At 37.0% G+C, this 12,139-nt stretch overlaps 1 protein-coding gene across 15 annotated transcripts in view; it reads right to left on the reverse strand.

Moving 5' to 3' along the window:
* Positions 1 to 12,139, reverse strand: part of ANKS1B (ankyrin repeat and sterile alpha motif domain containing 1B) — a 1,164,750-nt gene that overhangs the window by 721,330 nt on the left and 431,281 nt on the right. For all 15 annotated transcript variants that reach the window (XM_033427668.2, XM_033427671.2, XM_033427675.2 and 12 more), the window contains one exon: positions 4,060 to 4,225. In XM_033427668.2, the coding sequence (XP_033283559.1) occupies positions 4,060 to 4,225 (166 nt within the window). The remainder of the gene's footprint in view (positions 1 to 4,059; positions 4,226 to 12,139) is intronic.

Here is a 12,139-nt window from a genome sequence, read left to right on the forward strand (position 1 = left end):
TAGAGAGAGGAACTAAAGAATGACCCACTAAATACAAAGAGGCCAGAAATTTCTGGGTACAAAACCAAAACGGGTTTCTCATTTCTAGCTGCTCCAAATGGCAAACAATCCTCAAAGAAATAAGGCCAATGACCAAATGTGGGTGAGATACAAGATCATATGTTAAGACCTAAGAAAGATCTCAGGTAGTGCCACGTAGAAACTTTAAGCCAGACAAAAGACCGTCTAAGGATTTAAGGGCATGCCTCACAGATCCTCCTTGTTTAATAACAGGGTTCCTAAGAACCTCAAGGACATTGTCTCACAGAATTCTTATAAGGAGCACAAGGCAGAGAAAAACTTATCTGAAATATAAGCTTTTGTCTAATGGAGTATAAATTGAAACACAGGAAGTCCACAAAGTTTTAAAAGAAAGTAGATCAGTAGATTATCTCTGTAATATAAAATGAAAAGAGATAATAAAAAATGAAAAGAGGTCTTTTGACCCCTAATCTTCTATAGACAGTAAGCAAGTGAGAAAGATACTGAGCTGTAAACATGGTTTACTTTTTATGGAAACAGAAGAATGACTTGGAGGATGGAACCAAGAGCCAGAGAAACCAATTACTACTCCATTGTACTAAGCCTGAATCAAGTAACTGTGCTTGATTAGGTTCAGAATTCCCACAGACTAGTGATGGCTGCATGCCCTCTTTTCCCTGTGTTTGAATGGGAGTGTCAAGTGTGGTTTTCCTATGCCTTTCCCACTCTTATATGTTATGGGACAGGAGACTGGTAACTTGTCTCTTTAGTTCACAGGTCATCATTGCCAAGAGCAAAGGTAGTCAAGGACCTATACCATAAGAACTGCACCAGGACGACTCACACATACCTGAATCTAGTCTGGGAGTTCATGCAGTAATGAGCTGATGTTTGGGAATCCTGAAGGAAAAAATGAGTGCAATTTGCATAGGAAAAGGATATAAATCATTGTGACCAGAAGGCAGACTGTGGAGGATTATATTTTCCAAAACTGACAGCAAAAATATCTGCCATCTTATATTCCTCAAAATACCTTCAAGTTTACCTTTTATTTATAATAGCATGGTCATTTTATAGTCTATATCTGATAATTCCAGTATTTGAAGTCTTTCAGGTGTGTATCTGTTCGTTCTTATTTCTGTTGATTCTTGTTTGGGGATCTTTTTCTTTTAGGCTTAATCTTTGTAAACTGATCATTTGAATTGCAAAAGTATTTATAGGAATTATTTGGGGCCTAGGAAGATAATACATTCCTCTCTAGACGTTTACATTTGCTTCTGCTTGATGACTGAGGGCATTACTTTAAACTAAATTCATGGACTGATGTTTTTTAGACCATATGGATGATACGTTTTGGGTGCAAACCTGTGTGAGGACCAGCTCATGGTTACAACTCCTCAGGAATTTCTCCCCTTGTTCTGCTCACAACAAATCATCTTTTCAGACCTTGCAGTCTCCTCAGAATGAAGGTTATGAGGCAGGACTATTTCTGATTACTGTGAGGGTGTAGCCCCTGTGCTCCTAGCTCTATGGAGGAAGGATTTCCTGTTAGAATCCTCATGCTGAGCAGGCACAGAGATTTGTTTTCTACACAAATCCATAGAGGACTTGAGCACCAAAGTTCAACAGCAGGTTCAGCAAATCCCCTCAGGACAAAAGTGGCTTTAATGCTCCACTGGCTTCCCACCTTCACCAATGTACTGCCTGATTATTTCTTACTAATATACTGATAAAAAGAAGTTCCTGATTTAAATGTTATTCGCTTTACATAATCTTCCTGTCACCTTTTTGATGCTTTTAAGTTTTCCTTTTCTGTATTTTTATCCAGCACGTTTATTGGTTTTCAGCAGAAGAGTTTTTCTAAGCCTATTAGCCTTGTTACCTGGGTCCATGTCTTTTTCATCCCTGTATCCTCAGCATGCAAAGCAATGCCTGGCATGTGAAGGAACTCAATTCGTTTTTGATTGTTTAATGAATACACAATGCTTTCATTCCTGCTTCCACCAACCCTAACTTAACACCCTTACCCCCATTCCCTAATTAAGGCTCTTTTAAATTTTCATACATATATACCGTCCATTTTCCTACATTAACTGAGCTTTGCCCCTGATTTCCCCACTATTTTCCCCTGTGACCTCTCCTACAGAAGATCTTTCATTCAACTCACATTCTTATCATCTCTCAGCACTGTCTTCACTCTCCATGATTGCTTCTGAATCACTCACTATTCTACCTTCATCCGAAATCTGCTGCTCATCTGATGATTATGCTATCCTATTATAACATACTTTTTCTGATTTTATTGTTATCATATGTGGACTTCCAGGCATACCTCCACATTTCTTGACGATTTCAGTACTTGGTTCACACTTTCTATTCCACTTTATCTCCTAATATAATGCAGCAGCATAACTAACATAGATAGTATTTAAGAGTACAAGTGGACAACACAAGTTCAAGTCCCAGAACCATCCGCTGTTAACATGTAACCTTGGGAGGTTACCTAATATTTTGGTGCCTCACTTTCCTCACTGTGAATTGGGAATAATGGCATTATTACCTTACAGCATTGTAAGGATTATGGGAAATAATGTATATAAAGCACTTATAATAGTATCTGGCACACAGTAAATGCTCAATAAACTAACTATTTTCATGATTATGCTCTTACCTCATCCTAAAATATTCTTTCTGCATGCTTATGATTCATACAACACCCTGGCCTCAATGCTTCTCAAAAATCTACTTGTTCACTTCTATAAAATACCATAGCCTATTACTTAAAATGGTATTTCTGAATTTTACTTTAACCCTTCTCAACATCTAGCTCTTCTTTTCAGTCAATAACCTTTTACAGTACTCAGAAATTGAACCCATATGGAAGTACCTATTTTCTTTGTATTCATAATGCTCTATCTTCTCTTCTCTCTGAGAGAAGCAATGTCTGTGTTTTCTTAGACTAGCTCAGTCTTAATTTCTACCTATTAAGTTCTCTTTTTACTCTTTGTCTTCAATCTCTTGCTCTCCACCAGCAAATTCCTCCAACTTGTAAACCTGACCAAGTCTTACTTATCCTAAACTAAACTATCCATTTCTCCTTCATATCACTTTCTTTTCATGTTAGCATCATATCTCTTCTTCTAATCCTCTTCAAAGGGTAACCTGTATTCTCCACTCCCATTTCCTTATTTTGCATTTCCGAGTGTCTCACTGTTAACTTCCAGAAATCTGGTTTTATCACATCACTTCTTAAACTTACTATTCAAAGATAGGCAGCAATTGGATTATCAAACCAAAAAAAAAAAAAAAAGCTTCTCCTCAGAACTTCTTCTACCAACTTCTTTACAGCTTTGAATATGCTGACCACCCACTTGAAGGTTTCCTCCCTCATTAGCTTTCACGTTAACTACTGTGCATTCTTTCTTAGAGGCAGTGGCAAAGGAACAGAATGCAAACATGATGGTAGTCAAAAACTCATGTTCAAGCAAAGGCCCCCCCAATGTATAGATCTTAAATAAGACACTTAGCTCCAATCTCCTTATCAGTAAAATAGGCATAATATTTGTTTGCCTTGCTCACCAGTTTATAATGCAAAAAATAAAACAATGGATCTGAAAATACCACAAAAGAGATAAAATACACAAAGTAGCTGAGTATGCTTTGATAACCTGTAAGCAGACAGGATGCAGGAAAGTATATTGAAAGACTTGCTACCAAATTTGCTATGAACTCTAAAGGACCCAATGTTTTGTATCTGACCTAGAAGGTTTTTCACTGTTAAAATGTTTCAGTGTCTTCACCATGACAGAACCATCTCCATGAGGGTCTTGTCAAGAAGTTAAGAGACTTCACATCAAAAATGCTCTAACTTACCTGGACTCACTTCAAAATGCAAAAAAATAAAAGTAAAAATCATTGTGACTATATTGGGGCACTTTCATTTTTTAAATACTGTGGGAAATCTAAATATTAATGACACATCTTCACATATGCAGGCATATAAATTGAATTGGTCCAAATGTCAGTAAGAAATATTACCAGTTCTTGGAGAAGGGGCCCTTGCAATTTCTAAGGAGCAAGGTTTCTTTGTAACTGCTGTGTCCATGAGATCACAGAGAAAATTCTCATTTTCTGAAGGAAATGTATCCAGAGAAGCAGATGGTACAATTTCCATAGTGTAATTCCTCTTCTTTGGATAGGACTCCTGAAAGGAAGGAGAAAAAATAAAAATAGCTTTGTGATAAAGACACAGCTTGTTTAATTTATAAAAACTAGAAAAAATAATAAGGTTCATCAGTTCTTCTAAAAGTGATTGACAGGTGATGGTTCATCTGTTTGAGTAAGTTATGCAACAGTGTAACCCCAATATTATCAGTGATCTTTTTAGAAGGGTCTTTATAATTTGGTTCCCCTGACGTTATCAGGGGAGGTCCTGATCTCCTGTCATGAGATCTTTTTGTAATATATGTGTATTTTCTACTTGTGGCATAAACTGTTGTTTAACTAATCCACAGTCATTCCCACAACTTTACTCCTTTGCTTGCTTCCTAGAGATATGACTCAGGTTTTGGCCAGTTAGATATAAGGGGAAATTTGCTGGGAGGCTTCTGGAAAAATATTTTTTCTTCAAAGAAAAGACATGTAAAGAGGCTTTTTAAGAGCCTTGGCTTTCCTTGGTTTCCTCTCTCTGCATGCAGCCTTGATGTCTGGAGTGGGCAGGCATGTTGTAACCATAGGCAGTAAGTCTCTTACCTCAAAAAGCTAACAGGCCAAGAATGGCAACAGAAGGGTAAAAAAGCCTGGGACCTAGATGGTATCACTGAGCTGCTCAAATAGCCCCAGGACCCGTTTCTTCAGACTTCTTAAGCAAATATTAAAGTTCTGATTGTTTGAGTCATTGCTAATTGGGTTTTCAGTCACTTAGAAGTAAATGCGTTCCCACCCAACACACTTCCTTGGTGAATACTGCTAATATACTAAGGTTACTCTTTTCAGGTTAGGATAAAATTAAGGTCCAATTTTATATTACTGATTCTTCAATATATTCTAAAAACTGGAATTTGTTTCATTTTACAAGATCTTTACTTCTTATATAAGGCATTAATGGTCAGCAAATATTTATTGGGCATCTATCATATACATCTAGGACTGTGCTAACTGCTGGAGATTTAAAAAAACAAATAAGACATAATCCTTGCCCTCAGAAAGTTCACAGTTTACTAGAGAAGAAAAACAGATTATCTGCATGGTGAATTTCACAATTAATCATGTTTTACTTTTGATATTTGTTATCTTTATAAACCATACTTCACTATCAAAAGAAAAAAACAAATAAGAAGAAAAATTAACTCACTTTCAAAAAATCTTCTAAGATATATCCAAGGGTTGGTAAAGATTTAGTACAAGCTCCTATTTTTTTCTATAATGATACTTACAGTATAGCAGAATAAGTATTCAAGGTCAGTGTAATTGCTTTCAGACTATACCAGACCCTCACACATCAAAGAGTCAATTATGTTCACTCTACTCTATTGAAAGCAGGAAATTGGGAGTAATTTATTTTTAACAACAAAGGGTGACAAAGTTGAAAGCGTCCAGAGGAAAGCAATCAGGATGGTGTGTGATTTAAAAACCATGTCACAGAAGAAATGATGAAAGGAACTGCAGTGTTCTATCCCAGAGAAGCCTTACAGCTGCATAATAGTTTTCTCAACATATTTGAAAGTCTGTCCTTCAAGAGCTATCCCACAAAGTGGGGAAGGGGATAAGTTGTTGTGGTAGATTTATTCTAAAGTTCTTAAAAGTAGAACAAAGAGCAATGTTTATTAGTCAAGGAGGGCAAATTTGGGGCAACACAAAAAATAGTTTTCTGTGAATTAACAATATTGCTTATCTTCTAAAATAAAAATGCACCGACAGGGCTTCCCTGGTGGTGCAGTTGTTAAGAATCCACCTGCCAATGCAGGGGACACAGGTTCGAACCCTGGTCCAGGAAGATCCCACATGCCGCGGAGTAACTAAGCCCATGCGCCACAACTACTGAGCCTGTGCTCTAGAGTCCGCATGCCACAACTACTGAAGCCCGCGCACCTAGAGCCTGTGCTCCGCAACAAGAGAAGCCACCGCAATGAGAAGCCCAGCCCACGCACTGCAACAAAGAGCAGCCCCTGCTCGCTGCAAATAGAGAAAGCCCACACGCAGCAACGAAGACCCAATGTAGCCAAAAGTAAATAAATAAATTAAAAAATAAAATAAAATAAAATAACAGGCAAAGATAAATATTAAAAAAATGCACTGATATAATAATTAGCTAAAAATAGCACTAGAAAGCAACAGAACTCCTCATTAAGTGGAAATGTTTACACAAAACTATTGATAAAATTATGTATAAAACACACCAGGTGACTGTAAACTCCATGAAAGCTGGAATTTCTCTTGTTCACCACTCTATCCCCAGAATCTAATATAACTCCTGCCACATAATGGGTCCTCAGTAAATATTTTGATCAACTGAACAGTCTCGAATGTCCTTTCAAACAAATCTGAATACCAGTTAGGAAAAGGATAATGCCTTTTAAAGATGTAAATTACTTTACTCTTCTGGTTTTTTTAAATGATTGTTTACTGCTTTGCATATCAAAAGTGAAAAAAATGAGATTACAGTAAGATTGTAATGAGCCTATGAGTCTCCAGCTTAAACCCTAGTTCATCCTAAAATTAAATTAGAACAACCCATTCTTCATGAATTTGATTAAGTTGGACTTTTACTATGTTTATAAAGAATTATGAGGATTTTAAAGGCCTTGAAAACTACTTTGAAATTTAACCACACAGGGTGAGTTAGTATATTAAGTATATATATTTATTAGAGAAATATTAGAAACTATAAAGAAAGAGAAAAAAATATCACATGAAAACCCAGCATGCTCAGATAACTAACAGCAACATTTTGGTGTATATTCTCCCAGATGGCTTCCTGTGTGTAGACATGTGGGTGTGTGCAAAGGAAAGACCAACTATTTTAAACAATAATGAAGTACACTCTCTTCTGCTTCTTAAGGGAGTGCCGTCATTTCTCATTGGCGTAGAAGTCTATAGTACGCACACGGCTTCCTTATGGAAAGTGAGGGCCCCAAGGGAAGGAGATAGTAAAACAAAGATAGCAAGGAGGAGACAGTAAAACAAAGATAGCAAAGCCGTACCTTTGTAACCAAATATTTTATATTACCAAAAAAGCAGGGCATTCAACGAAATACCTGACAAGTATCCCTTGAAAGAGGATATATGAGATTATAAAATAATAAAATATATCCACGTGTGTCCATGTTTAAGAGATTGATCATTACCACTGAGATCTGCCCCTCCCATCCCATCCTCCCCTTTCCATTCCCACCCCTTCCCTTGGCAACCAGGGCTAAATCTTGTTCTGAACGTTGTGTTTATAATTCCCTGGATTGCTGTTAAAATTCATCTATGTATGTAGGTATCAATAAAGAATAAATGGTTTCGTACTGTATGCTTTTGAATTTCATATATATAATATAAAATGCTCTTGCTCTTCTGTGACTTTTTTCAATCAATATTATGCTTCTGAGTTTCATTTATTTTCAGTGTGATGCAGGAGTCCATCATACAGGTATACCACATATTCACTTACACATTCTCCCAACAACGGACCTTTAAACATTTCCCAGATGTTTTGTTATTAAGAAAAATGTTGCTATGGATATTCCTGTACAAAGTACATTCATACAAGTAACCAGGGTACATTACCTATTCCAGTAGTCATGGGACAGAGAATCAAGAAGAGACACAAGATGTGAAAAATGAATGGAATCAAAAGTTCTACACAAATAGGAATTTATAGCAAGAGGTGATCATGAGAATTGAGATTGGATGCCTTGTAGATTCTACAGAAATCTTAAGGAGGGCATTGCATTTTCCCACCCCAACAAGGATAAAAGTTCAAGAGATTTTCTGTAAGTCTTACATAAAGATATTAAGTATAAATATATAAAGATATTATATGTAATGTTTTCTGATTTGGTATTTACCTCTAGTAATGTATTCTGAACAAGTTTCAATGATAAATACATGTCTACATGATGAATTTAAGTCCCAGTACACACACAGTCATAATTTATTTAGTCAATCTTATCATACTGAAATTTTAATGTTTTTCTTTTAAGGGAACACTCTTGTGCATATATCTTTGTTTACATGCTCAACTAGTTCTTTTGAAATGGAATTCCTGTGACAATAGTTATATACCATATGCTTACATATAACTGAATCTGTTTCTGGATTTTCTAATTGTTCCATATGTCAGTCTATTCTATATCACAATCATACTGCTTTGATTACTGAAGCCTTAAAATTAATTTTACTATCTGGTAGGCTATGTCTCTCCTCATATTCATCCTTATCAAAGCACTGATGATTATCCTCATGTTTATTTTTCAAAAAACATCTTTAAACATTTTTGTCAATTTCTCCTTAAATCATTATCTCAACATCATGCCCACTCATTCCCCAAGTCCCATATACAACACTGAATTAGGTATCTCAAACACATTCATTTCTCTCTACCACCACTACAACCCTGGTCCGGGTCACCATTGTATCTCACTCGAACTGCTAAACAACTTCCAAACTGGTCTCCTTGCCTCTAGTCTTGCTCCTCTCCCAATTAATTCACTTTCAAACACAAGCATGAGTTACTAAGAGTAAGTCAGGTCAAAATAAATTCATTTCCTTTCACTATAACTTTATTTGATGACAGAATCATAAAATGTTCTAGTCATAGTACCTACTGATTCTTTTTAAACAGTTAACATGGTCTTTCATAATATCTCAGAATTTCCATGCTGAATGATTTCATTAAATGCATTAATGATCCAGGTAGTAAACTCATTAAAATAACAAGATCTGGAAGAATAAACTAAAGGTTAAACATAATCCCATTAATCGATAAGTTAAATGGGGTTAATAACTAAAGACCTGCTTGTCTAGTACCTAGCAAAGTGCCATGTTCATAGTAGACTCGACAAATATATGCTAAAAAATAAATATATAAAATAGCTAACATTTCAGTCAGTATTTTAAGGCCTGATTCCTCATCTAGAATTAAAGAACCATAGAGGCAAAGACTACAACCATCTTTTTCACATAGTATGCACTTAATAAACATTTGTTGAATTAATGAAATCTGAAATAATGTCATTCAAAAACTATCACAGATTCAAATCACTGTAAGAAGAATAGCAACTTATGAAGTGTTTTACAGTCTGCAAAGTAAATAGTATTTCATTTAGCCAGATGATTTGCATTTAGCTCTCATAACAATCCTCCTAATATTACTATTATCCCCATTCAGAAACTAAGGCTTGGAATTATTAGGTGTCCAATATTAATCAACATCTGGTTAATGAAAGTTTTGGGGCTACAACCTAGGTCTTATCTCAGCAAATCTAGTTTTCATACTATTGTATCCCAGACAAAAGGACTATGACAAGATCTTTATTGCCATAACTAAGGGAAAGAGGCAACTCTGCCCATTGCTAGGTAGTATCTAACCCTGCCAACCTCTTAGCCTTTTCAAGCCCTCTTCCTTATTGTGAGAAATGTGGATTTTGATATACAGATTAATTGCCACAATACTCTTGATGGTAAATCCTGGCAATGGATCAGAGACATTAAAAGAATTGAGGTCCAACAGTTTGTGATTCACTTTTCAAGGCTCCATTGTACCTAGTCTAGCAAAATATGGCTCCAATTTGGTTAGCAGCTTTTGCTTTTTTCTTGATATTTGGCGTCTCCCTTTATTTGAATGCCTGGTTCCTGAATCCCAGACTTGTTTCTGTGCTTGAATTTTTATAATGGTAGCATGCCTAAGACTGTGTTCTCTGCCTTGGTCTTTGCTAACTCTTTTCTGAGGGACTAATGGCTTGTCCCCAAATCCTAAACAGGTCCCTAACTTCATACTGCCTAACTTCATAGCCCCTGAGAGACTGTTTAGCTTTGATGCTTACTTAGTCACTTTTATCCTACCTGTTATAGTTAGTTGTGCAATGTATGAACCAAATAGTGCTTCTTAAAAAAAGATGCATACTGAGAGCACTGAATAAATTAATATTATGCCCCTCAAGAAAAATAAACTTTAGTAATAAAAAGTCTACAAAATATGCTTTCACTTGTTGTTTGCACTGTGTTCCTATAAGAGTTTAAAATCATCAGGAGTGGGCTCATTCTAACAAGTCAAAGTTTATTAGTGATTAAATATGAGGTCCTATGGTTCAGTACAGAAATGACTTTTAAAAATTCAGTATGTGGGTATATAGATTAGCAATACTATGAAAAAAGAAACAGGAGTTACAGCTGACAGTATGAGTCAGAGTGTAACGCACCAGTTAAAGACATAATGTGACAATGGCTGATTTAATATAAGAATGATATTTAAACCAGGGAACGTGACAGCCCCCCTTCCTCTGTGTTAATTAGAATTGGGAATAATCTGGTTTAGGAATTTTTTTTTTTTTTTTTTTTGCATTACGCGGGTCTCTCACTGTTGCGGCCTCTCCCGTTGCGGGAGAACAGGCTCCGGACGCGCAGGCTCCGGACGCGCAGGCTCCGGACGCGCAGGCTCAGCGGCCATGGCTCACGGGCCCAGCCGCTCCGCGGCATGTGGGATCCTCCCAGACCGGGGCACGAACCCATGTCCCCTGCATCGGCAGGCGGACTCTCAACCACTGCGCCACCAGGGAAGCCCTGGTTTAGGAGTTTTGTAAAAGACAGGCTACCTGTATGATGTTGACCATCCTTTGGAAAGTGGTGCAAGACTGTATTAATCGAAAAACCTTAGCAACAATCAGGGACCCGGTATGGGCATAGTCATTTCTCAATAGTACCAATGATGTAGCTTTTTAAATTAGGATTAAGGTGACCTAGAGGCTTTTCTAGACTACTTTGACAAGACATCTCTGTGAACCTGCCTATTAATACAGCTATTTCTTAACCACATAGGGGAAACTGAAGCAGCTTAACCAGCACTGCAGCAAACCACACCTGGTACACTTAGCTTGGTACTGGGGCCTACATTTGAGGAGCTGCAAAGACGAAATGGACTATCTTCTCTGCACATGGGTAAGGAAAGTGCTGAGTATCAAACCCATGTCATGTGGGGAAAGACTGAATAAGAAAAGGTGCAGGAAAACACATATCACAAGTATTTGAAAAACAGAAGAATGACTAGAATTGATAGAAAGAGTGCAGATAGATGGTAACAAGGCTGACTACCAGAGCTTCCCAGTATGAAATGGGCTGCTTAGCAAGTAGCAGGTTCTCTGCCACTGAAAGTCTTCAAGCCTAGTCTGATCAATACAAAGCATCTCCTAAGAATAGAAGATGGTGGTTTGCCTTAGATGAGTTTGAAGATGTTAGGTAAAAAAGACAGTGGGAATAGAATTATTATGCTAGTACTATGATACAAGCTACCTGCATATTTTCACTGCTTCCTGAATTCTTTTTCTGATAATGGGAAAAGTAATACTAATGCAAGGGAGTGTAGGCTATGGCTCTTTCAAAGTTAGAGATGACTCACAATTCTAAATGATTCACAGTAGGTGAAAACTTTTGGAAGTGGTCTTGCTGCTCTGACATGTCCTGCAGTATCAAGAAAAGTATGCCCTGAAGACTTACAATGACATTAAAATAAGGAAGACTACAACATAAATATGGAATATTAAGAAAATAAGAGATTTTGAGTGGGAGAGAAAAATGAGTGACAAAACCACCCTAGGGAAAGGAGAACTGATAACAATGGTAGGCAAAATAATAGCCTCTCAAAGATGTCCATGTCCTAATCCCCAAAACCTGTGAATATATCATGTCACATGGCAAAAGGGGCTTTGCAGATGTATTAAGTTAAGGATCTTGAGATGGGGAGATCATCCTGGATTATCCAGGTGGCCCAGTATCACAACAGTCATTATAAATGAAAGAGGGAAGGAGAGTCAGTGTCAGACTGATGCAATGTAAGAGACTTGCCTGACCATTGCTGGCTTTGAAGGTGTAAGGCAGCCATGAGTCAAGGAATGAACACAGCTCATAGACGATAGAA

Source organism: Orcinus orca, chromosome 11, assembly GCF_937001465.1.
Source record: "Orcinus orca chromosome 11, mOrcOrc1.1, whole genome shotgun sequence".
In the NCBI taxonomy this organism is placed as follows: Eukaryota; Metazoa; Chordata; class Mammalia; order Artiodactyla; family Delphinidae; genus Orcinus; species Orcinus orca.